Source organism: Cololabis saira, chromosome 10 (genome assembly GCF_033807715.1).
Source record: "Cololabis saira isolate AMF1-May2022 chromosome 10, fColSai1.1, whole genome shotgun sequence".
NCBI lineage: Eukaryota > Metazoa > Chordata > Actinopteri > Beloniformes > Belonidae > Cololabis > Cololabis saira.
Window position 1 is genome coordinate 6051797 of NC_084596.1, and position 26677 is coordinate 6078473.

Genomic DNA, 26677 nt, shown 5'->3' on the forward strand with positions numbered 1-26677 from the left:
CACTTTGAGTAATAGGTCTATTTCCAAAAATAATAAATTTAGTTTTACTTATATTTAATGATAACTTATTCACATCAAACCACCTTTTTATTTTCTTAAGTTCAGTTTCTACTGTATTTAGGAGCTTTTCTAAGTGTTTACCTGAACAAAAAAGGTTTGTATCATCAGCAAATAAAATACAATTTAGTATACAGGATACATTGCAAATATTATTAATGTACAGTGAGAAGAGCTTTGGGCCTAATACTGAGCCTTGTGGTACCCCACATGTCACATCCTTTGTTCAGACTTTTCATTATTGATCTGGACATATTGATAACGGTCTTCTAAATAATTTTTAATCCATGCCTTTGCGACCCCCCTAAACCCATATCTTTCAAGCTTTTTTAATAATATCGTGTGATCAAGGGTGTCAAAAGCCTTCTTTAAGTCGATGAAAACCCCGACTGTATATTCATTATTATCAGTATTTGTCGAAATATTGTCAATGAGTTCCATAAATGCCATTGTGGTAGAGCGATTTGTTCTAAAACCATATTGCTGGCCACTCAGAAGGTGATGTTTTTCTATGAAATCCTCCAGTTTGTGTGCAAATAATGTCTCAAGTATTTTAGAAAATTGAGTAAGTAGAGAAATTGGTCGATAGTTAGAAAAGTTGTGCCTATTACCATTTTTAAAGATAGGAATGACCTTTGCAATTTTAATTTTTTTGGGAAATATGCCTTTTTGAAGTGACTGGTTACAAATATACGTTAATGGTTTTGCTATGGATGGAATTAAATGTTTTATTAAGTTCATATCGATGTCATTATGATCTGTTGACTTTTTATTTTTTAATTTATTTACTACTTCAATCAATTCATTCTCGTCCACTTTAGTCAAAAATATAGTATTTGGATTAATATCAATATTCTTTTCACTGATATCATCTTTCATTTTTGGATCGCCAAATTGTTCCCAACATTTATAAAATAATCATTAAATTCATTAACAATATCCTTGAGTGTATTTACATTTTGCTTATTGTTATCAACAAAATCATTTGGATAGTCATACTTGTTTTTGCTTTTATTTATGATATTACTTAATATTTTCCATGTCCTTTGCGTGTTGCTTTTATGTAATTCTAACAGTTTATTATAATAATTCTTCTTACTAGCTCGCATGATTGTGGTTAACTTGTTTTTGTATTTTTTATATATGTTTTCTGCATCCTTAGTTCTATGTTTTAAAAATTTCTTGTACAATGCATTTTTCTTTTTACAGGCGTTGTCTAACCCTTTGGTGATCCAGGGCTTCTCATCATATTTATAAATTCTCTGTTGTTGTAAAGGACAATGGCCGGGTTTCCCAGATCAGTTAAGTAGTTCTTAACAGCGAAAGACTTCTTTCAAACCTTCTTAAGGAGCCTGTGAAAGAAAATCGCGTTTCCCAGAGTTGCTCTTAGCTTAAGTATCTCTTTCATTAAGAAGGAAATGAAAGATGCTGCTGACCCAGTCTTTCCAACCATCTTAGTGAACAAAGACTCACAGATCCAGCCGCGTCAGGCAAATCAATATCACACCAAGCAATGAGATATTAAAACAATGCACCCCGCACAAGTTTTGATTTATTTTATACTTTAGATTTATATTGTTTAGCATTCATTGGTGACAGCAAAGGGGGAAAAAAAGAAAAATAAGGAATAACAAGTGTGTTCCTGTATATGCTTTATGCATTATGCACAAATAAAACGATCATCATGAATATCATTTATTTGATAATTTGGCTGCTATCGCCGTGCGCGAAGCAGAACTGTTTTTATGAACGCATTCGTGCGTCAGCACTTCAGTCCCCTGGACGTGCTGTCGGACCGCGCTGTCCAGGCAGCCGGGACACCTGCGCCGTGCCCGAGCCCGAGCCCCTATGTGATGACAGGGAAGCAGCAGCTGAAGAACGAGATCCTTTGATGAATCGTTCATACAGTCTCAAATATAATCAATGGTGTCGGTTTATATTAAAGAATCTTTTTGCCCAGAAGAAAAAAGAGCGAAGACAACGACCCATAACTATTTTCTTCTCTTGAAAAAACCCACCTGCCGACTCGCGCTGTATACAGCGCGAGTCGGGATGCAGGATCATTCAGAAGAGGAGGAATACGTGCGAGGCGGGGATGATCTCTGCAATCTGAAGCCCTCTATAATTGTAAAAGGAATTTCACTTATCACGGGTTCTTTTTGGAACATAACCCCTGCGAAAAACCAGGGTTTGCTGTAATTCCACGTTGCGATTTGCGAAACTCGCCTTCTCTTAGCTCATGTTTTTGAACGCACACACACGCCCGCCCCGTTTACTCCCGGTCTCCGTGTGTGGGGAAAAAAAGCCTCACTGTAGCCAGAAATAACGGAGTAACACACCGTTTGGATGAAAAAGGGTCATTGAATTATATTTATCATCTTAATTTTTCATTATAACGCACAGGCAGCAGTGAATTAGTGCGTTAGGCAGCAGTGCTGCGTGTGAAAATGCGCTGATAGTGATCGGTGATCGATTTGCCTGGCATCGATTCATTTGGTTTCAGAACCGTACAGCTGCTCCAAAGAGCGTCTGAAAGAGTGAAACTAAAGAACGGTGTTAAGAAGTCATCTGGGAAACACCCGTATCTTAGGGTTCTCTCTTAGTTCAAACCTTCTTTGAACCTCTCTTAAATCCTTAAGAGAGGTTGGATCTGGGAAACCCGGCCAATGTTTGTCAAATAACAACATAAAGATATTCATGAATTCATCATATGCCTTATTTGGATCTTGATGGGAATACACCTGATACCAATTTTGTCTGGATAAATCCCTTTTTAGGGCCCCCAAGGATACAAAAGATTTTTTACGAATCCATTTAGTACTTGTAGTTTGAGTTGTCATCCGGGTTCCATTCTGTACAATTAAAAAGACCGGAAGATGGTCCGTTATATCATTCACCAGTATACCACTCGTAACTTTACTCCCAATATCATTGAAAAAAATATTGGCTGGGTTTCCCAGATCCAACCTCTCTTAAGGATTTAAGAGAGGTTCAAAGAAGGTTTCACTTAAGAGAGAACCCTAAGATACGGGTGTTTCCCAGATGACTTCTTAACACCGTCCTTTAGTTTCGCTCTTTCAGAAGCTCTTTGGAGCAGCTGTCCGGTTCTGAAACCAAATGAATCGATGCCAGGCAAATCGATCAGCGATCACTATCAGCGCATTTTCACACGCAGCACTGCTGCCTAACGCACTAATTCACTGCTGCCTGTGCGTTATAATAAAAAATTAAGATGATAAATATAATTCAATGACCCTTTTTCATCCAAACGGTGCGTTACTCCGTTATTTCTGGCTACAGTGAGGCTTTTTTTCCCCACACGCAGAAACCGGGAGGAAACGGGGTGGGCGTTTGTGTGTGTTCAAAAACATGAGCCAAGAGAAGGCGAGTTTCGCAAATCGCAACGTGGAATTACAGCAATCCCTGGTTTTTCGCAGGGGTTATGTTCCAAAAAGAACCCGTGATAAGTGAAATTCTTTTTACAATTATAGAGCGCTTCAGATTGCAGAGATCAGCCCCGCCTCGCACGTATTCCTCCTCTTCTGAGACCCTGCATCCCGACTCGCGCTGCAGCGTCTTTTTCTCCTAAACCCCGCGGTGCAGGTTTTTTCAAGAGAAGAAAATAGTTATGGGTCGTTGTCTTCGCTCTTTTTTCTTCTGGGCAAAAAGATTCTTTAATATAAACCGACACCATTGATTATATTTGAGACTGTAATGAACGATTCATCAAAGGCTCCTGTTCTTCAGCTGCTACTTCCCTGTCATCACACGTAGAGGTGCTCGGGCTCGGGCAGGTGTCCCGGTCTGACAGCCCGGTCCGACACGTCCAGGGGACTGAAGTGCTGACGCACGAATGCGTTCATAAAAACAGTTCTGCTTCGCGCGGCGACGCGGTTGATTTGCAGCGAGAATATGCTGTATAGCAGCCAAATTATCTAATAAATGATATTCATGATGATCGTTTTATTTGTGCGTAAAGCATAAAGCATATACAGGAACACACTTGTTATTCCTTATTTTTCTTTTTTTTCCCTTTGCTGTCACCAATAAATGCTAAACAATATAAATCTAAAGTATAAAATAGATCAAAATTTGTGCGGGGTGCATTGTTTTAATATCTCATTGCTTGGTGTGATATTGATTTGCCTGACGCGGCTGGATCTGTGAGTCTTTGTTCACTAAGATGGTTGTAAAGACTGGGTCAGCAGCATCTTTCATTTCCTTCTTAATGAAAGAGATACTTAAGCTAAGAGCGACTCTGGGAAACGCGATTTTCTTTCACAGGCTCCTTAAGAAGGTTTGAAAGAAGTCTTTCGCTGTTAAGAACTACTTAACTGATCTGGGAAACCCGGCCATTATCAATCAGTGTAGCACCCGTATGTAGGTATCATCATACAAAAGAAGAAGTCTCCCCGTGTATCGGTGGAAGATTCATACTTCACCCTAACCTCTCGGTCACCTCAGAGGAGCAACTTGTGGACCACATGGCCTAATGGACAAGGTGTCTGACTTCGGATCAGAAGATTGAGGGTTCGAGTCCCTCTGTGGTTATAGAGCCTTCAGATAGTTAGATCTGGGGCCTCATGTACTAAGAGTGCGTGGATTTCAAACAGGTAAAACAAATAAAAAAAGAAAACATCGGCTCTGAGCTGGGTGTCGGACTCCAGTCCTCGAGGGCCGGTGTCCCTGCAGGTTTTAGATGTTTCCCTGCTTCATTGCACCATGATACAAGTGACTGTGTCATCAACACAACTATCCAGACTTTGATGACAAGTTGGTGACGATGATTAATTAGAATCAGGTGTGTTAAAGCAGAGAAACATCTAAAACATGCAGGACACCGGCCCTTCTGGGATTCAGTTTGACACCTACATTATGGTGTTCTTTGCTTTGCGTTGCGTTCGGTGAAGAGTTGTGGTTTTATTATGATTGTACGGGTTTGTGAATGTTTATGGGCAGCGTTAGTGCATCATTACACTCTGCTTTTCTTGTTTGTATTTTAAGAACCGACACCAGAATTTTTGATGGAAGAAAAACGGCTCCTCGTTCTGCTTTATTGTCATGCATATTATTCTAAAGGATTAAGACCAATGCACACGTTTATTGAGTCTTACACATTATGGATGTCCGCGATCACCTCTCTCTCTATAACAATGTGAACAATATACAATTTATATTTAAAACATGAAGCATTACGATCTGATTCCTCTGCTGCAGAAATAAAGACAATTTGTGCCAACGGCATTATCGAGGTGCAAACATGAGAAATAAAGAGCAAAGTTGCTGTAACTCGGAATGTTGCATCCGCAGGAAGAGAGACCGGTCTAGATCCAAAACGTGATTGCCTCCCAGAATCTGATTTCTCCCTGAAAATGGGTCTTTTTACCTGCCAAATATTGATTGAAGGCCAAATACAGTTAATGAAAAGTTGTTTCTGCCTAAATATGACTAGATCTCATTCTTGAGTTTCATAATCTGAAACTCTGACGTTGTAGCCTCTCGCTCAACGGGCTGCTGTGCGCGCTCCCGCGGCCAGAAATCAGAAGAAATCAGATTCTGGCAGGCAATCACTTTTTGGCACAACACCGGTCCATCAGCGGAGAAACACTTTCTGGATCCTGCAGAACCTGCAGCTGACTCCATATCAGACTCTGAAAGTTGCCTAAACATTCAATAAAAACCTATTTCATGCTGAATCACATCAGTTCCTACCAACCTTTCCGTGACACCTTTTTTTTATTTAAGACATCTTTACAGAACCGGTTTTTGCTGCAAAATGTATTTTAATGTTTTTCTGTCCAGACACAAACACAGCTGAAGCATCATGTTGGTCTGAACCGGAGCAGCTGGTCCAGTTCAGGACAGAGATCCAGAAGATCCTCTTGGTACCTGAACCAGCTGATGGTTCAGTCTTAGTCCTGGACCAGCAGATCAGTCTGGTCCCTGAGGACTCGCTCCTGATCCTGCATCAGCAGGTTCCTCTAACGGAGCCAAAGCTCCATCAGGATTTGCAGGTTCCATCGTTGAGCTCCTTTAGTTGTTTGTTCAGATCATGTGGTTGATTGTGAGATTGTCGCAGCTCCACTCTTGTGTAAATTATCTGGTGATGTGGGGACTGTCATGTCCTTCACGTGGTCGTGAACTTATTGTTGACGTTAAGTTTCCTCATATTCTGCACTTCACTGCATCACCAGTGAGTGTCGCCAACGGACAAAACCTCAGAAAAGTGCGTACAAAAGCCTTGATGTGTGAGTGAAGGACCGCAGCTTTCTACGTTCACGTCATTCTTTGTACATCCGACCGTGAGCGTTGAAAGTGGCGTTCGCACGTTTTTTGTGCGCCGCACTCTTAGTACATAAGGCCCCAGATCTAACTATCTGAAGGTTAGCATTAGCATACCAAACAGAGGAGAAGGTGAAATATTTAACCAACCATGTGGAAGACCAGACATTGGATACATTTTTCCACAAAGTCTGTGTTTTTTATCATTACAGGAGTGTATATATTTGTATATATTTAATGTATTTGATGAATTGTCTCTTTGTAGGCCATGGTCTCTGCAGGGTCTCATATGTAGAGATCTTTATGATTGTTCAGATGCTGCTGTGGTAAGTTTGTTCATTCAGTTGTTCAGTGGAACAGGTTTGTGTACTAAATATCTCACAGTGAGGTGGAATAAATAAATAAGGTGGGTTCATTCAACTGATACTTCAGTCATTCTAAAATGTGTGAATGAGTTTTAAAGAGACCTACCACCACCGACGTAGACACAACACCTGGGCCTTAAAGCTCAAATGAAGGCTTCCCATGTTCACATAGGACTGTGGCCCAACACACCTATGGATACATTTACCGGTAAAATCATTAGTATTATTGATACCTGTACTGGTCTGGAGTGAACCCAATCACAGCACAAATGAAGCAGGTTGTTGTATTTAAACAGTGTTTATTTGGAGGTTCTAGCAGGTCAGAGCAGCAGCAGGGACTGGATCCAGAGTTGGATCAGTTCCTAGAGGATGTTAGCTGGTGTCGTGCAACAAAGGGAGTGCTGGTTCACTTATTACACAGTTATTCATAATTATAATTATAATAATAATGAAAATGACATATCAAATTGAATCATCAAAATGAAAAAATCCAAACGGGGCACAGGCAACTTATCAGGAAATAATAATAAACAGCACAATCAGTCTTAATGTAGCTGTTATTCTCTGCGTGCCAGACTGTTGCCAGGGTTGGTGCTATAGAATAAGAGTGAAGGAAGTCGTCACTACACACCTACAAAATACCTCTTTGCTGCTATTAACATTGTGATGTTATTGTTTGGAAACATGCAGGTCACTCAGATTCAAGGTCTGATGCTCTAAATCTGAGATACCAAGGTTTTGTATGAAAGCTTTGTTTCTGTCTCTCTCTATTTGTTGTTTTTATTTGATAGGTTGAGATGAGTTTTGAAAATGATAAGGTTGTGTCTTTACAGTCAGGAACTGTGGTCATCAGATAATCACCTGAACAGGGACTTGAACCCTGAGATTAAAAGTCTGATGCTCTTCCAGCTGAGCTTCCAGGTAACAGCGGGAATGTTTTCTTTACACGTTTCTTCATGTTTTTACAGATATAAGGCAACTCAGAGGTAGACTTTACCTTGTAAGGCAGTTTATTAGGAGGTGTGATCATGAAGAACCACTCTTCTGTTATTCAGCAGGCGGGCCATTAGAAGGCCGTCTATTAAGTTTGGTAAGATATAAAGACGTTCACAGTCACGATAGCCAGGAACCCAACCTGGGCCGACTGCTTGGAAAGAAATGTAAAACTGACTTAATGTAGGCTGATGTTACCTATTAATGCTGGAGATAACACAAAAAAACCCCACTGATTAGTTTTGAAAGACATTTTAGTCTACGGTTAACAACTGCAAGTCTTCTTGCATGTTCAAACATTAACCGTTGTTGGCAGGATTTGAACCTGCGCGGGGAATCCCCAATGGATTTCAAGTCCATCGCCTTAACCACTCGGACACAACAACTTGTCACCTGCTTGAACATTTGGCTGAAATAAATGTGTGTTTGTTTGAACCAGAAACATTAGTCTGAGGTTTGTTCCCGTACTTATCTCACAGCTAACCTGCCGGGACCAATTTTGTTGTGAACTATTGATCACAGATGATCAGATGTCCTCGTTAGTATAGTGGACAGTATCTCTGCCTGTCACGCAGAAGACCGGGGTTTGATTCCCCGACGGGGAAAAAGCCTGTTTTGGATATGCATGACTGATACATATGAACAATGGTCAATAAGATAAAAATCACTCTTCCACACCATAGGCAGTTGTGCTTTTCCTGCTAAAAAAGCTGTCATTGAGGAAGTTCTTCTAATACAAAACAGTGCTGTAAATCTTCCAGTGGATGATATGCTCTGTTCACTGAGAGGTCCTGATCCAGAAGTTCAGCCAGACAAGGACCTTTTTCATGTGAGACAAACACGATAGCCACTAAACTACAGAAACTGTGCAACAGGTTATTGATCATCATTCAGTTTCTATTTCTATTCCCCCTTAATGTTATAAAAAAACATCTAGACAGGTATGATGTGACCGTGATTTTTGTTTGCCGGATATGTGTTTTGTGGCTCGTTGGTCTAGTAGTATGATTCTCACTTTGGGTGCGAGAGGTCCCGGGTTCAATTCCCGGACGAGCCCCAGAGATTTATGCTATTTGTGGTTTTTCTCCTCCAAGTAGCAAAGTTTCAAGACTGTAGTGGTTATCGGTATTGATAACCAGTAACAAAAGTATTGAGATGAACTTTTGTTATTGATCAAATACTTATTTTCAACTATAATTTACAAATACATTCTTTAAGAATCAGACTATGTGATTTTCAGATTTTTTTTTTTCATTTTGTCTCCCATAGTTAAGAGATAATAAATACACTTGCTTTGATCTATTTCCAAATCATGTTTCAATACAGTTTGCCCTCTATGATTAGATTTGTGTTCATTAAACAACCTCAGAGCAGGTCAGACAAGGCTCTGTGGCGCAATGGTAGCGCGTCTGACTCCAGATCAGAAGGTTATGTGTTCAACTCACATCAGGGTCATAATGAACTTTCAATTTTTTTATTTATCCATCCTCACGAGTTCACCATATATATGGTAAAGTCCCCAAGCGTGTGTAAAACCTTGAGTTACAGTCTCTCAAACTAAGTAGAGACGTTCTAATTGAGTTCACACTTGGGGGGTAACTGACTGTCAGACACACCACGTAAAGAAATACACACTTGGTAAAGAAGAATTGGAGGAGTTCTCCACCATGTGGCATGAGTGACGGCAAAGCATTAAAGTCATAAAACTGACTAGAATATAATTGGTATAATTGATCACACATGGGCAGAATTAAAGACTGAATTATAATTCCTGTTCCAGCAAAAATAAGACTTCAAAGTCTTGAGTTGTTTGTAGCAAATATAATCAGACTACAACCAAGTGCGGGCGAGTGCAAGGCTCGACTCAAGGAGCTGAATGAAGGACAATGAAACACTGAGACCAAGGTTTGAATTTAACTGCAGTATATTGTCAAAATGATTAAACAAACATTACAAAAAGGACACAACATATAACGTAAAAAAAACAAAGACAAAGGCCTTTCACACAGAGACTAGATTATCACTTATTATCACCTAGTCCAGGTGGTTTGCAGATTTCCTTTAAGGTTTGAGAGAAAATGTTTGGTGATGGTGAAGCAACAGAGTCTGAGCAGATGAGTGTCTGAGCTGAGCAGGAGCTGCTGATTGGTTGAGAGTGGAGGATGGTGCAGGTGGAGCTGCTGATTGGTTGAGAGTGGAGGATGGTGCAGGTGGAGCTGCTGATTGGTTGAGAGTGGAGGATGGTGCAGGTGGAGCTGCTGATTGGTTGAGAGTGGAGGATGGTGCAGGTGGAGCTGCTGATTGGTTGAGAGTGGAGGATGGTGCAGGTGGAGCTGCATCCATTGGCTCAGGGTTCAAAGGGCGTTTCCAGTGGGAGTGTCTAGTCAGTGAGGTAGTGGGCGTGTCCACAGGTAACAAGATTCACTCAACTCTTTTTAGCAGGTTACATACGGGTCAACGGTGGGAACGGGTGAAAGAAAGAGTTAAGAAAATAAGCATTAAATATTTTTTTTCTTCTTCCGGCTCTCGGTGAAGGCGGACGCTTTTCTGCTCCCTCTCCCTCCCTATCTGCCCTGCTGCTGCTTTTGTCTTGTCTTAGAGCCTCTCTTTTTCACATCCTCCAAAACTCTCTACAATCATGGAATTGGTTAACTGGTCTCTCAGCACAATTGACCAAATTTTTCCGACGAGAAGTCAAGGGACAAGGGAGCCCTCCTGCCCCGACGGGACATTTTTTTTGCAGGATACATGATGGACTCCTGGAAGCACTGGAGGATCATGTGTCTGTCCATTCTGTCGGTCGAGGATGTTATTATGTAGATGCCTAAATAATTGGATTAATTATAAAAGGATTTCTGCTTTTTGGAGTTGGCGGTTTCCTGGCATATCGACTAATTAAAGGTATAGTCTGTAATCATATTCAAAAACATTTATTGTTATACTGGGTGAAATGGTCCTTCCATCCTGAGAGTAGCCAGTGAATAATGTGTTCAGAAAAAGGAAAGAAAAAAATCCGACCTCTCTGACAGCTTTAATCCTGTAAAATCCTGTGTAGGATTGGAAGGGGGAAAAGAACCAATCAGATGCCTTCATTTTAAGCCCCGCCCACGCCCCCCTCTGTCCCATGTGTGCACTTGTCACGTCAAAAATCTTGTTGGAAAACTTCACACACTCGAGTCACGTTTGCTGAAGAATGACGCAGAAAACGAGAAAACGCAGCCAAAAATACCACCTCCCCAGTATGGGGGTCCGTGGGGATGGAGGCGTCTCCATCCCGGCGAGGGCGGAGAGCGCCCGCGCGTGTGGCGGTGCGCTGCGGTGCCGTGCAGGCTCTGTTGCCACGGCTACGCCGTAGGGTACGCCGTAGCCTACGGTGTAGGGTACGCGGCGACACGCACCATTCTGCGTTGGTGTAACGCGGAACCATAAATCAGCCTTCAGTGTGTGCTCTGTCTGCTGTTCTGAACTTCTCTGTTGTGCTCATTTTGCTGGGACGTCGGGTCCCTCCTCCGAGACACAACTTCTGCGGTATGCGTTCATTGTTGTGTCTAAAAATTATGCGCAGTGCCCACCCAATCAGAAACGGTACAGATATTCTGTAATATATTTTTAGATTTACAAAAAAATTAAATTATAAAAAAATAATCCCCATAACTTTCATTGGGTGGGCAAGGACGCACGATTCGACTCCTGCAAATGCGCGTTCCCCAAAGTTTGTGGGAGCGCTGACAGGAGGGGGAGGAGGGGGTGGGGCTTAGAGGAGGTGCCACTTTCAAATCTTGCTAGGTCCAACATTAAAGACTATACCTTTAACTAACGTAAGTCGTTGACAGCTGTTCTGGCCCTCTCAAAGCTGCCTGACATGGCTAGAAGGATAAGCTGTGCGACCAACACTCAGACTTTAATGTTGGGGGAGCTAAATCGCAAGCTAACTGCGGTTTTTGAACTAATTGGCAAGATGGAAAAGACCTTGGAGAAATTGGAAGCTCAGCTTGGCATTGGAATTGACCACAAATTTGTCTAATTGGAGTCACCAATTTATGAACCAGAGACTTAAGGCAGATGTAAAATTACTGGAATCTGTCTGTCCAAAATACAATTGTTGATTCTACAATCTGACCTTGACAGGGCGGCTTGGCAGGCCGCTCCAGTCACAATCTCCCTGGAGGAATGAAAAACAAGATATTCTGCCCCCACTAACCTCCCTTCCCCTCAGGACACCTGAGGCAAAGTTCAAAGACTTACCGCTCACACACACTCACTTGCTGATAACCACACCCCCCTCATCTCAACGCCTTCCCCGGCTCCATCTCCCCTCCTATCAGCCCCCCAACACAGTCTCCGGGTTTGAGCGCCACGAAGGCCACAGCCCCCCCCCCCCCCCCCCACCCCCCAGTAATAACTAATTAAAAAAACTCAAATTCATTGACAGTTCCACAGGACAAAGTACTTCTTTACATATTGGTGAAAGTAGGTTTTGTTCTCGGCAGGGAAAAGAAAAATATATATATATATATATATGAGGGAATTTTAGCACACATCGTATAAACTTCCTGTTTGGGTCTCATGTGAACCCTGATCAAATTGATTTAGATTTAAATGTTTTAATGGGACTCTGGGTGTCACACCGTGGTGAGGTTGTCTTGTCCTGGGTTTGTTTTGTCCTGTCATTTCCTGTTTTATTTTGAAAAGTAATTCTCCTCTCGCTTCAGGTCACCTGCCCTTCCTCATGTGGCACCAGAGCTTTGATCCATGTCCATAGCCATAGTAATCGCCATAGTAATCGCCATAGTAATCGCCATAGTAATCGCCATAGTAACCGCCATAGTAACCGCCATAGTAATCGCCATAGTAATCGCCATAGTAATCAACATAGTAATCAACATAGTAATCAACATAGTAATCAACATAGTAATCAACATAGTAATCAACATAATAATCGCCATAGTAATCAACATAGTAATCAACATAGTAATCAACATAATAATCGCCATAGTAATCAACATAGTAATCGCCATAGTAATCAACATAGTAATCAACATAGTAATCAACATAGTAATCAACATAGTAATCGCCATAGTAACCAACATAGTAATCAACATAGTAATCAACATAGTAATCGCCATAGTAATCAACATAGTAATTGCCATAGTAATCGCCATAGTAATCGCCATAGTAACCGTCATAGTAATCGCCATAGTAATCACCATAGTAACCACCATAGTAATCACCATAGTAACCGCCATAGTAAGCCGTTGGTTCCTCGTGACGAGTGATTTTTTTGTCTGTTAACTTATACCCTAGCTTAGATTCATAGCCCTTTGTTTATTCCTCGTTAAAGAGTAATTTGTGTTTGCAACCAAATTATTTTATATAGACAGGTTTTGCCTCCATATGGAACGTTTTGTGTTTATTTGTTTCTTTTTATTAGTTATGTTTCCCTCCTCTTGGAGTGTTTATTGTTCTCTTTATAGTCAAAGTATAGTGTCTAGTTTTGTTCATAGCCATTTGTTTGTCACTCAGTCCGAGGTCTCCGGTGAATTCAATAAAAGCCTTTTGTTATCTCATTTCTCCATCTGAGTCCTGCTTTGAGTCTCGGCCTGACTCTGGGAACCTCCCAGCAGAGCAAGGTCTGGTGTCAGCTACAGGTTCGCACCGGTCCACTACAGCCTGGATATCTCCAATCTTGTTGCTGTGAAACATCCCAGAGACGACTGTGGATTTGGTTTCCCTGTCTCTGTAGTAACGATTCACTCGTGCGGTGAAAGGGATGTTGCTCTTGTACATAACACCCAGCATCTGGACTCTGCAGTGGTGGTTTGCTGGGGTGGTGAGTGTTGTAGAAATGGTGTTGGAGGACTCGTCTTTTATGGTCTGTCCTCTGGAGAACTGGAACGTCATGTCAGCACTGACTTCAACTTTGCTGGAGAAAATCTTGGGCAGTCCTCCTGTGAAGGTGGACCTGACTCCAAACCCAAAGGAGCTGTTGATGTCCCACCTTCTCTCTTCTGTGGTCGACTTCGAGATAGTCACTGTCTCAGTGACTGGCCTGCATTCGTTGTTGATGATGGTGGAGGTATGCATGTTCTCCGGAGGATAATGAAATATTTCAGAATTGTTGGTCTGGTACTTGACTTCAAAGATGTGCTGGCTCTCAAACTCCTGGGTAATGGTTAGGACCTCGTAGTCTGTATATTGATATACAGAACCTATCCAAGGAAGAAGAAAAGCTCTGATTCTCTTGTCTACCATCCCGAGACCATACTTGTTCTTACCTACATAGATATCCTCAGTGGAGCAGGTTCTGACTGAAAATTCTGGCACTAAACCATATGAAGCTGACTTCCACTCAATGACTTCAAAGTTGTCTTCATTCACAAGAATCTCAAAGGAGGATGAGCGTTGCTCTTTCCCATCTTGAGGGTAGTTGCAGTAAGAACCCATGTCAGCGTTGTAGAAGCCGGCATGACACTTGTGTTTGCAGACAAAGTCAGTGCGTCTGGCATAGCTGTTCTCAATTGAGACCACTCCATTTGGAAGAGAACCGGTCCACTCCTTCCATTTCAGGTTGCTGTTGAAGTCGAAGGTGGAGGTCAGGCGACTCGCCTGTGTAGCGTGGTGCAGAAGGAAACTGTCCTCCACTACATATTTAATTTAAAGTTTTTAATTTGTTCTTGAAAGAGCAAATATCACGGTTTACAACCATCAAAGTTCGCTACAAAACAGGTAACTTTCTCCTCGAGTCCGTACTCTTCCTCTTCGGACTCTTCATCACCAGACTTCCGTCGTTCCTCCACGCTCCGTGGAGCGTCTGCGCCCCCTACTGGTGAGACTTGGACATGGCGCACGGCGGACAAAACTACATTTTTTAACAATAAACCAAACCTCTTACTTAGCAGAAAACACTCAGAAAACATCACCTGAATTGGACCTGAGCTGCATCAAACAAAATGCAAATTAAACAAGCAAATATTATAACTGTGGCATATCCTTCCCCTGATTACTCTGTGTGCCACACTCTCCCCCTCAATAATAAATGTCTCCGGACATTTCAGTTATCCAAAGTGTACTTTCCCAACACATTGAATTTCACTGAATTCACTGAAAAAATGGTATTACTTATTTCAAAATGGCACTTGACATTCAATTCAATTAGGACCCATTTATCAAAGTATTTGGCACATTTAAACCTATACCATTACACATCAGTTACTGTACTCTGGATCCCAATCAGATCAACTCTCCAATTTAACAGAACTCATATCGGCCTCACTTCTTTTAGTCTGTTACCAGTCTCTTCATTTGTTACAGTATCAGTTCAATATGTTCTCCCAGAATTGTCTTTTTTTCCCACATTAAACAGTCCATAAAATCCCACCACTCTACTTCCTAGAGTCCATTTTTTTTTCTCTTAATGAGAATAATGTGAGTCTAATGTGAGTTCAACCCATTATCTCAATGTCTGGTGATGTCCACGGTCGCCACATGACCGGTGGTCCACAGGCTGATGACATACTCACGACGTGCAGGCTCTCGGCACCAGCTTCCACCCACGTCGGCTCACCCAAGGCGTCGTAGGTCAGCATTCTGGAACGGTGCCTGTGTCGCCGCGGATAGCTGGATGCTGGCGGGGGGTCGGGATTATCTTCCTCTGATGACTCTAGTACCCTTTCCCCAGGCTCTGCAGTGTCGTTCTCACCATCTTCATCAGCTGTGATGTCCCTATCCTCAGTCTCTACAGCCACTGCCTCTTCAAGACCTGGTACTCGGCCTTGCCCCATCAAAGCTGGTGCAAATGGCTCTGCGTCTGGATTCAAATCTGCCGCCCTCTGACTTAATTCTTGGTTGTACGGGAAACGACACACCAGCTCAATTTCATCACTATTTTCACTGTCTGAGTCTTCCACTGATTTGTTGATTTGGTGTTGCCTTGTTCTTGTCCGTGTCTGTATTTTCCTCTCTTGTTTTGCAGGGGCTGGTTCTGCTTTCTCCAAGGGCAGACTGTCACAAGGGAGTAAAAGGTTCCTGTGCAACACACGACTTTTACCTCCTCCCTCTGGTGCTACTTCATACACTGGACTGTCACTGCTCCTTCTCTTCACCACCACATGCACTTTACTTTCCCAGTAGGACCGCAGTTTACCAGGGCCGCCTCTTTCTGACAGGTTACGCACAAGCACCCGTCCACCAGGTTGTAGGTCGGCTCCATGTATTCTTTTGTCATAGCCTTTCTTGCCCCGTAGAGCTTCTCGGGCCGCTGTTTTGGATGCGATCTCATACGCTTGTCGCATTCTGTTTTGCCAGTTTTGCACATATTCAGAGTAAGTCTCTTTTGCCTCTCTGGGCTGTAGGTTGAAAAGCAGGTCTACTGGTAAGCGGGGGGACCTTCCGAAGAGTAAGTAGTAGGGGGAGAACCCTGTGACCCCACTGCGAGTGCAGTTGTATGCATGCACCATTTTTGTTAATGAGCTCTTCCAGTCAGTCTTTTGTTCACTTGTGAGGGTGCGGAGCATTGATAATATTGTTCTATTGAACCGTTCACACTTCCCGTTGCCTTGGGGGTGATAACAAGTTGTGTGGGACCCTCGCACACCACAGCTCTTTTGTAGTTGGTCCATCAGCTGATTTTGAAATTCTCTCCCCATGTCATGGTGAATTCTCTCTGGAAATCCGACGCGTAGTGCAAAATCATTGAAAAGTTTGTCAACAACAGTTTTGGCAGACTTGTTTTTCGTGGCTCGGGGGGGTGCTGTCGCATCTCTCACTAAGTCTACTGCCTCTATGGGGACTGTTGCTGCCCAGACTGAGGGGGTGTCTCCCTGTACACTGATTCCCTGCACTGCTGCACTGAAAACTTCCTGACCCACTTCTTCTATACACTGTGCCATGTACTCACTTATGTCCAATGGCATCCGGGATAAGCCATCCGCATCTGCGTTACTCTTTCCTGGTCTATATTTAATAGAAAAGTCAAATTCAGACAGTTCACCCACCCACCTATGACCTGTAGCATTAAGCTTGGCTGTTGCGAGGATATAGGTTAGGGGATTATTATCTGTATACACTACGAAGTGTGGGGCGTGGTACAGATAATCTCGAAAACGTTCACATATTGCCCATTTAAGTGCTAGAAACTCTAATTTCCCCGAATGCATGTGATAGTTCTTTTCAGGTGGTGTGAGAGTTCTGGAACCATAGCCTATAACTATCATCTTGCTGTTCTGTCTCTGATAAAGTACCGCTCCCAAGCCCTCCTGAGAGGCATCTGTGTGGAGAACGAATGGTTGGGTCATATCTGGGTATCCCAGAATGGGAGGCTCTATCAGCTTGTCTATGAGAGTGTTCAATGTCTTTTGGTTACTGTCTGTCCACTGTATCGGAGTGTTAGGTGGGAGGTTACCTGTTTTCCTAGTGGTGACCTTGATCTTCTCTCTGTTCCTTTGATCAGATGGTGTGGAGAGCAGCTGGTAGAGGGGCTGGGCTATTCTGGAGAAGTTTGGGATGTACGTTCGGTAATATGAGAGAAATCCCATCACTCTTCTCAGCTCTCCCACTGTTGTTGGTGCTTTCTCCTTTAAGGCTTGGACTGGGGCTACCTCAGCTGGGTCCATGGTGTAGCCTTCTCCCGACACCAACCGTCCCAGGAATCTCACTTTCCTCTTCAACACCTCACACTTGCGGGGGCTGAGTTTAACCCCGTGCTTCTGATATCTCTGTAACACAGTTCTCAGGTTCTCAATGTGGTCCTCAAAGCTCGGGCTATGGACCAGATTGTCATCCAGATACGGTTGACACATGACATCTCTCAAGCCATGTAAACAGCTTTCCATGTTCCTCTGGAATTCTGCAGGCGCTGCACTCAGCCCAAATGGGATTCGGACCCACTGGTACAGGCCCCAGGGGGTTATGAAAGCTGTCAGGGGCTGGCTTTCCTTGTCCAGGAATCCCTGGTGATAAGCCTTCCCCTGGTCCAGTACAGAGAACCAAGAACTACCAGTGAGAGAGTCAAGCATGTCCTGTATTCTGGGGATGGGGTGGCGATCAGGGACTGACTTTTTGTTCAGCTCTCTGTAGTCACAACACAGTCTTAGAGTCCCATCTTTCTTTCGCACGCACACGACCGGTGAGGCGTACGGGGAGCGTGAAGGAGTAATCCAGCCTCGGTTCAACAAATCCTGAATGTACTCTTTGACTTCCTGGTGCAATGGTTTTGGGACCGCCATGTACGTTTTCCTTACTGGAGTGGTGTCGTGCAGCGTGATGTGGAGTTTCAGTGAGGGGATTGAGCCGATGTCCTCATCATTGTACGCAAAGGCGTGACACTCCTCTCTCAGCAGCTGTTTCGCAATCCTCCTTTGCTCATCATTTAAGTGACTAAGGTCGACCGGAGGGTCCCACCAGGCTGGTTTCTGTGTTTTTGAGTTGTCACTGTCTGGGGCTGATACTGTGTTAATCAGTGGCTTTAATTCCTCTCCTCCGTTCATCTGCTTAACGCTGGCCGTGTAAGCAGTCTTGACTGTTTGTAAGTGGCCCAGAACGGTGCGCTGGGGCAGGGTTACACTGTGTTTGTTTGTGTTGGCGATGGGGACTGGTACATAATCTGACCTTTTACTGGGAACACTGACTAGACCCTCCTCTATCATTACACCATCTGGTAGTGTCGGCTCTTCACTAGGGACTAGGAGCAGGTCTTCACCATGATACTGAGCCCCAGTGTTGGCGTTAACATACACTGTGGTGACTTGTTCAGCGGCTAGAGTGAATGTTCTTTTTCCTGTGTGTACAATTCCTACATCTTCCTCACTAGCAGGTGCATGGATCAGTTGAAACACTGCTCGTGCTGTTTTAGCTGTTATCTGAAAGGCTTGACACATAGTGTGGATAGTCTCTGTATTTGCAGCCTGGCTGCCCTCTCCTGTTATTTCCTCTATCACATTATAGCCAATTATGGGCTCTGCTGCCACCTGTGGGTCACTCGACACTAAAATAGGTACTAAGATTGGCTCTGTCGTGGCGGAATCTCTTCCTAGTCTAAATTCTACCTCCACCCAGCCCATGAAGGGGATTTCAGTCTGATTGGCTGCCACTCCCACCAGAACGTCCGAGTCTAACAAGTCACTAATAGGTCGCACCGTGCTGTGTGGTAAGTGCAGCTTTCTCCATTCCTCATTGATGATGGTCGCCTGAGCGCCTGAGTCCCATAAAGCTACTACTGGAACTGTATCCAGTATGCAATGGACGGTGTGTCTCTTTGCGATCAACTTTATGAGTCGTTCCTTACGTCGTGGTGGAAGGTAGTTGACTGATGAGGTTTTAAACAGTGTGTGAGGTGGGACAGGTTTCTGCATACCGAGACTGGATGATTCACGGGCTACCGAGGGTCCCAGCTCGGCAGCCCGGTCTCGTTTCCCTGCTGCTCTCTGGTCCGTCGACATCCCCTGGAGAGATGACCTTCTTGCCCACACCTGAAGCAATGTCTACAGGAGTCACCTATCTGAGCTTCCTGACACGCCCTACAACCCCTGGGCCGACTACGGCTGGGTGCGAATGTTTTCTCTGTTAGCCTGGCTTTTGTGGCCTCCACTGTCTGTAACAACAGCTTTTTCATTTCTACAACCTCAGCCCTGAGTACTTCTATTGGGTCTGTTTCTGTGTTGGGTCCCAGACATTTCTTACTCTTCCCCCCTGCTTCACGGTTTGTGTCAACTGCTGCCACCGAGGTGCCAAGTGGATACCCCTCAGCCTGCACTTCACTGACTCTTGGAGGCTTATTTATGACTGTCTTTTTCAACTTTTGTTGTCTTTCCTGTTCTAGGTTTGCAGCCTCACTAATCCGCTCAATTAACACCTCATCTGTGACAGTACGGTTACTGAGATACGGCTTGAGCTGGAACTTAACCGCATCACTGTAAAGACCGGTCTCTATTGAGCGGAGGAATTTTCTCTGAATCAGTTCTGGGCTAAACTGCTCACCTTCCTCACCCGCATCATCATCACTGGAAATTCTCATTAACTTCTCTTTCAGTTCTATTGCTCTGAACAGGAAATTCTGTGCTGACTCTTTCGAATCCTGCGTCATGTTCATCAGGCGATGCAATAGGTCAGAAGGGGAGTCTACCTTGTAATGACCCTTAAGGATGGTCTTGAGGGTCTGCAGCGTCACATCTCGCTTGATTTCCAGCATCTCCCGCAGATGAAGACCTGGGCTCACAGCACGTGTGACTGCTTCAACGATCTCCCATTCTCCATGTCCTTTACGCTGTCCAGCCTCTATCTGGTTTATGAGGCTCGTATAGGACAATTTGTCCTTTTGGCCGGCTTCACCAATCTGTCCAATTATCCTGAACTCCCGCCTCAACGTTACCTCTGGCAGTCTGGTTTGTGTTGTGGTGGCAGTCCTTGTGTCCTCTCCCTTTGCAGTCCTAATGGCGGGCACGGTGTCTCCTCCTTTTGCTTGTGTTTTTCCCTTTATCTTTTCCTCGAAAGCCCCAATTTCCTCTTCCATCTGCTGTTGTAATTTCTGGTAGTGCATTTTCAAGTTCTCTAACTCACTTTTTTCCTGAATTACAATCTCAGCCTCAGTTTCCCCCTGTTCTTGCTTCAGAGAGGCCAGATAGGACAGTACACGCTGCAGATACTGCTGGTATGACTCTGTGGACTCTTCACCCTCCTCTATTTCATCTAATGTTGTCTCCACCAACCTGATGAGGGCGCGTCTTGGTCTTTTGACAAAACCCTCGACCGGTGCATTACACTTTAGATGCTCACATAGGGAAATGAGATCCGTCATTGCCAGCTCCAGAATTATCCTGCTTACTTCATCCCTTGCTTCCTCCATGGTCCTCTGCTGCTCTGTTCTTCTTTTCTTTTATGCGACTGGGCCGTGGGCTGAATCAACCATCCTCTGCTACCAAAATATGTAGCGTGGTGCAGAAGGAAACTGTCCTCCACTACATATTTAATTTAAAGTTTTTAATTTGTTCTTGAAAGAGCAAATATCACGGTTTACAACCATCAAAGTTCGCTACAAAACAGGTAACTTTCTCCTCGAGTCCGTACTCTTCCTCTTCGGACTCTTCATCACCAGACTTCCGTCGTTCCTCCACGCTCCGTGGAGCGTCTGCGCCCCCTACTGGTGAGACTTGGACATGGCGCACGGCGGACAAAACTACATTTTTTAACAATAAACCAAACCTCTTACTTAGCAGAAAACACTCAGAAAACATCACCTGAATTGGACCTGAGCTGCATCAAACAAAATGCAAATTAAACAAGCAAATATTATAACTGTGGCATATCCTTCCCCTGATTACTCTGTGTGCCACACCTGCCGTTTCTGTCTGGACCGACGTGTCGACAGAAGATGATGGAGAGTCATCGCCGGTACATCAGCTTTTATTTCAGCAGCTGGTTCTGTCAGATCTCTGTTCACAGACGAGTCTGGAAGACACATGCAAAAAGATGCACATGCTGTAATCAAAGCGTTAAACACATTCAATTACAAAAATACACATCCATCCGAAGGGTATCTGTGATGGGGTTCCTGTTGTGCCATAAAAATGATGGCAAGCCGATTTGTTGGTGGTGGGTTTATTCTGTCCCTGCTTTCAAACTTGTGCTCATCAGTGCAAACCAACAAAAAACACTATTTACAAATATGTACAGGAGAGTATCCACTCTCAGGGTGATAGTCCAATTATTTCAATATCCTCTTTTCTTCACTTTTCACACCATCTCACTAGGGGAAATCATCAGCTCTCATGGGTTCTCCTACCGCTGCTATGCTGATGACACCCAGCTCTTCCTTTCCTTCCCACCTGGCAACACTTTCTGATGTCTCTTTATGGATGAAGGACCGTCAACTTCAGCTAAATCTGTCCAAAACTGAGTTTATTGTCTGTCCAGCCAGTCATTCCTTGCCTCCTCAGATAAGCAGCTAGGTTCCACCACACTTGTGCCCACATCTTCTGCCAGGAATCTCGGTGTCATGTTAGACAGCCACCTGACCTTTAATGACCATGTTGCCTCGGTTTCCTGGTCTTGCCGATTCGCTCTTTACATCATTAGGAAAATCAGACCCTACCTGACAGAACATACGACACAGCTCTTGGTTCAGGCTCTGGTCATATCACTTATTGACTACTGTAATTCCTTGTTGTTCGGCCTCCCTGCTGCTCAGTTAAACCTCTGTAGATTACCCACAATGCAGCAGCATGTTTGGTTTTCAACCAACCCAAGAGAGCTCATGTTGCTAATCTTCTGCACTAGCTTCCAGTTGCAGGATCAAGTTCAAAGCTCTGCTTCTGGCTACCAAACAATCACCCAAGTGGCTCCTGCCTACCTTCACTCTTTCATCCATTATTTCTACAACAATCTGAGTTGACCAAAGTGCTGTCCAGGCTAAAACCAGTCAAAATCCCAAAACAACAATGAAAAGAAACAAAACTATCAAGCAAAACAATACAAAATAAAAGTGTAAAAACAGAGCAAAGGTTGAGGAAAGTTTGAGTCCTGCTGATATCAGATCTCAGCGTGGACCATCAAATACCTCTAGACAGACCAGCACAATCACACGTGTCAGTCAGAGGAGATGTAAAAGCAAATACATTCATAATCCCACTTTTTTCTCACCCTCTTCCTGGATGGCACCCATCATGGCGTCCGGGAGACTGACAGACGACAGAGGCAGCAGCAACAACACTGGCAGCTGTGAGGAACAAAGAAATAAACTATTGGGAGGTGAAAGCTACAGGTGGATCAGCATCTGTAGTCATGTGGACTGTGTTCTGCTGTAGTGAAGAGACACCTGAGACGCTGTTGACTGAGATCTATGTTCCCCCCTCACCTGTGGAACTGTGGGTAGTGAAGTATCAGATGGAGTTATAAAGTTGATTGTTATATAATTATATAGTTGGTTATTATATAGTTATATAGTTGGTTGTTATATAGATAAAAGTTGATTGTTATATAGTTGATTGTTATATAATTTATAAAGTTGACTCTTATGTAGTTATATAGTTGGTTGTTATATAGTTATATAGTTGATTCTTATATAGTTTTATACCACGGACTGTGTGAATACTCGATTCTGATTGGCTGCCAGGTGTAGGTTAGAACTTATAACCTACACTTGGAAAAACAAGTTTGGTCAAATTGCCTGATAACTTTAATATCATTGCGGTGAATCAACTGCCTGGTGGTAACCACGGCAACGGAGATTCAGAAAAGAAGAACCGGCTACCGCAGGGAGGCGACATGAGTGATTTTGTAATTTATTTTAATTTATTTGGTGAATTTAACTATTTTGATGACTGGGATGCAGAAGAGGTAAGAAAATGAAAAGAAACCGGAGAAACGGCACAAGGAGGTGACGTAGCCTCTGGAGCACAGCTGTAGTCGTCTCTCTGATGCTGGGCTGGAAACTGGCCAGATCATGTCGGTGACGGGTCATCGCTATGAGAGCAGCCTGCAGGCTTACGGCGCTCCATCAGTACAGGAGGAGTGACGAATATGGAGCAACATTTTCTCATTTCCCAAAGCTCTGGCAAGCAGTGGCGAGGATCGCAAGCCACAAACTTTAAACGAACAAGCGGCTGCAGACGAGAGATTCAATAGTCGCTCAGTCGCTCAGCTGTGGCTTGTTATAAAACAAATGATTTCAACTGAAAACACTTTAAGCATGAATAACTGATTTAATATTTATGTTTTTTGGTAAGTGACCTTGGTATAAGTGGGATAATGCCCTTCGAGGTGTACATTATCATAAATATATGAACTTCGCGGAGGCAAACTGTCCGATGCAAAGCGGAGGACGGTTCACGTCTCCACGTCGTCCATATTTTAATGTTAATGGACACCTCATCGGGCATTATCCCTTACATATAGTTGATTCTTATATAGTTATATAGTTCATTCTTATATAGTTATATAGTTGATGTCACACAGTGGAGGGGTTGTCTTGCCTTGGGCCTTTTTGTCTTGTCATTCGTGTTTAATTTTGAAAGAAGTAACTCTCCTCTCGTTTCAGGTCACTTGCTCTTCCTCATGTGTCACCGGTCTGATTGCCCTCCCTGATTCCTGATTGTGTTCACCTGCTCCCCATTACCCTCATGTGTTCATGTAGTCTGTGTCTCCCCTTGTCTTGTGCCAGTGTGTTCGTCTTTGTTCATGTGCGTTCACCCCAGCCGTCTTCACAGTTTTGGATCACAGTTGTTGCCACAGTTACTATCAGTTTCCTCCTAGTGAGAGATTTTTTGTTGTATTATATCCTAGTGGAACTTTCTAGTTAATTTTTGCCTAGCCTTTTGTTTCCTCTATGTGGAGTGATTTTGAGTTTTGGTATTGATTAACCCTGAACTTCCTGAAGAAGAACGTCATAGAAAATATTTCATAGCCTGCTTTTTTTTCTCAGCCTTGGGATTAAACCAGAATTTCTATTAAAGACTCTGATACCTTGCATCTGTGTCCTGTGTATAAGCCTGTCCTGACAGTTGATTGTTATATACTTATATAGTTGATTGTTATATAGTTATATAGTGGATATATATCTTCTTGCCATATACCTGCACTTTTATCCTTCTTTTGCACAGGTTAAACTTTGTTGATATTTTAAAAGGCGTGAAGAACAAATTCAGTTTTATCTATATAGCGTCTATTACGATACAAGTTGTCTCCAAGATCTTTCTAGAGACCAGAACATGACCCCGATCAATTATTACATAATCAACAACAGATAAAAACTCCCCTTTAAGAGGGAAGAAACCTGGACCAGGACCTGGATCACAAGGGGGAGCGTCCTGCAGACCAGCCCGCTAAAGGAAGAAACAAATCTGAAGCCGATCAGTTCACTTCTTTTGTAGGTTTTTTTTTATTTCTAGCCACAACCATCCTGGTCTGTGTGAGATAAAGAAGCAGACCTACCATCATCATCCTGTTCTCCTGCTGATATCTGGTTCCAGGAACCTTAGTGATGGTCCAGCATCCAAGGGTACTGGATCCTGTGATGCAGCTTTGAGCGAACCATCAGCTTTTATATTGTTTCTCTCTGTGACACTAACGAAGGTGGAGTTTTATGATCATGATCAGGTCAGGATGAATTCATGATGACCACATGACCTCCATCTGTTACAGTTTGTTGAACAAACAAACATTTTCTGGAATCTTCAGGTGAGTTATCACACCACCTCTCCTCGTGTTCCTTCTCTGGTGGTTTCCATCGAGTTTCACTTCCTCATAAACAGTTACTGTAAGTTAAACAGTGATGACATTTAGCCTCAGGTGGTTCGGTTTGGTCCAATCCACGAATCTGTCCACCAGTTCCCTGTACTCCCCCTCCTCTCCCCCACGTATACACCCGGCAACAGCCATCATCCCAGGGTTTCTGTGGGTGGCATGAATCACTGTTGTACTGGAAGTCAGTGATGTATAAGGTGTACAGAAACTGAGAAAGAATGGCCCCCTGAGGACCTCCAGTATCACTAACCACCACATCAGACAGAACTAGTGTAGTCCCGATCGATCGGGCCCGATCACGTCATTTTCAAAACATCGGTCAAAAAAGTATCGGCACATATGTTACGGGTCCCAATGGTGAGGACTGTGGTGACAGATATGTTTACCTGTAAAAAGCAGGTGGAGTGTGGAGCAATTAAAGCATGATTTCATTTCTGAAGTGACCGAGGCAGGTGCACCTCCTTTACCGAACCCCGGAACCTCTGGAGCGACCACACCGTTCCGCCCCACTGCTTCCCAGTATAAAACGTTCTCCTTCACAACGGTTATTAGACATCAAAATTCCCCTTAACACAAAATCACTGTCTTCAACAGGTAGTACTCAAAACTCTCAAATAAAATCAAAACTCCCAAACGTACTTAGGAATGTTTGGTTCGTCACTTATGTCAGTTGTACTTGATTACAGCTATTCCCTTCTAACAAATGCATATGGGATAAAGAAACAGTGAATATGGAAACTGGACCAAAGGTGGACCTTGGACCAACGGTAAGTATGACTGTGAACACCACAGGTTAGTAGAAGGTACTGAGCAAGTATCCACTGCATTCACCATGGGCCTTGACTGGTACGTAGGATGACCTAGGGATGAGTAGGTAAGCATTTGGCCTGGCCGCCTCTGTCGAGTGGACCGCCTCAGTGAGGTTGGTGGACTGGACTGAGAGTCTGTTATCTGCTCCTCAGATAACAGACTCCTCTGCTCCTCTGCTCCTCACTACATCCGCACTGAGGGGATTCAGACTCGACATCTGACTGAGGTAGGTTCAGGGCTGCTGGACTGTCACTGCTCTCTAAGGCATCTTTGTGAGTCCCAACTTCATTCCCCAATTGCCACTCATCTTCACCTGTCTCCTCCACCACCACATCAGTCTCTTCCTTCTGACCCTCTTTCCCAACTTGACCTTCCCCGTGGAGCCCAGCCATACCTGGCAGGTCCTCAACAGTGTCTGCGGTCCCCATTACTGGCAATCGTCGCCCAGACTCATCATGACCTCCCAAACCCTGAACACGTCTTCCGTCGGACTGGATCCGCGTTTGCCTTACTGGTTCTCCCCTGCTCTGGCTAACCGCTAGCTTTTCAGGAGTAACTGCTGTTCTGGGTTCAATCCAGGTTTGTGGTATTCTTAGCCAATACCCATTACCTGAGTTATCATCTGAATCAGAGGTCTCCGCTTTTCCTATCTCTTTGTCACTGCCTGTCTGCGCGTTGGTTTTTAGGTTGGCTTAGTTAATGGTTGTGGGCACTCCACTGGCAAATCATTGACCAACAGGAGCAAGTTTCGGTGCAAGGTTCTAGTCCTCCCCTGGCCATTCCCCTCTGGATGGACGATGTACACTGGGTTATCTGAAGCTTGTTCTCTGACCAAATATATCCTGTTCTCCCAGTAAGAGCGCAATTTCCCAGGTCCGCCACACTCTCCTAGGTTCCTGACCAACACTCTATCCCCCGGTTTCAGTACTACTCCCCTC

General features: G+C 43.8%; 2 protein-coding genes and 4 non-coding genes across 6 annotated transcripts in view; 4 read left to right on the plus strand and 2 right to left on the minus strand.

Annotated features, from left to right (window-relative positions):
- Positions 1 to 26677, plus strand: part of LOC133452321 (NLR family CARD domain-containing protein 3-like) — a 674416-nt gene that overhangs the window by 408731 nt on the left and 239008 nt on the right. The gene's annotated exons all lie outside the window — the stretch shown is intronic.
- trnar-ucg (transfer RNA arginine (anticodon UCG)) lies at positions 4536 to 4608 on the plus strand. The gene has a single exon. It is a non-coding gene; the product is annotated as a tRNA-Arg (tRNA).
- Positions 8002 to 8083, minus strand: trnas-uga (transfer RNA serine (anticodon UGA)). Its single transcript has one exon. It is a non-coding gene; the product is annotated as a tRNA-Ser (tRNA).
- trnap-ugg (transfer RNA proline (anticodon UGG)) lies at positions 8683 to 8754 on the plus strand. The gene has a single exon. It is a non-coding gene; the product is annotated as a tRNA-Pro (tRNA).
- trnaw-cca (transfer RNA tryptophan (anticodon CCA)) lies at positions 9081 to 9152 on the plus strand. Its single transcript has one exon. It is a non-coding gene; the product is annotated as a tRNA-Trp (tRNA).
- LOC133451762 (natterin-3-like) lies at positions 13257 to 26167 on the minus strand. The gene is made up of 5 exons (XM_061730903.1): positions 25924 to 26167; positions 24618 to 24694; positions 22329 to 22404; positions 21025 to 21137; positions 13257 to 14303 (listed from the first exon to the last, which is right to left on the minus strand). The coding sequence occupies exons 1-5, from the start codon at positions 26165 to 26167 to the stop codon at positions 13257 to 13259; spliced, it is 1557 nt and encodes a 518-aa protein (XP_061586887.1).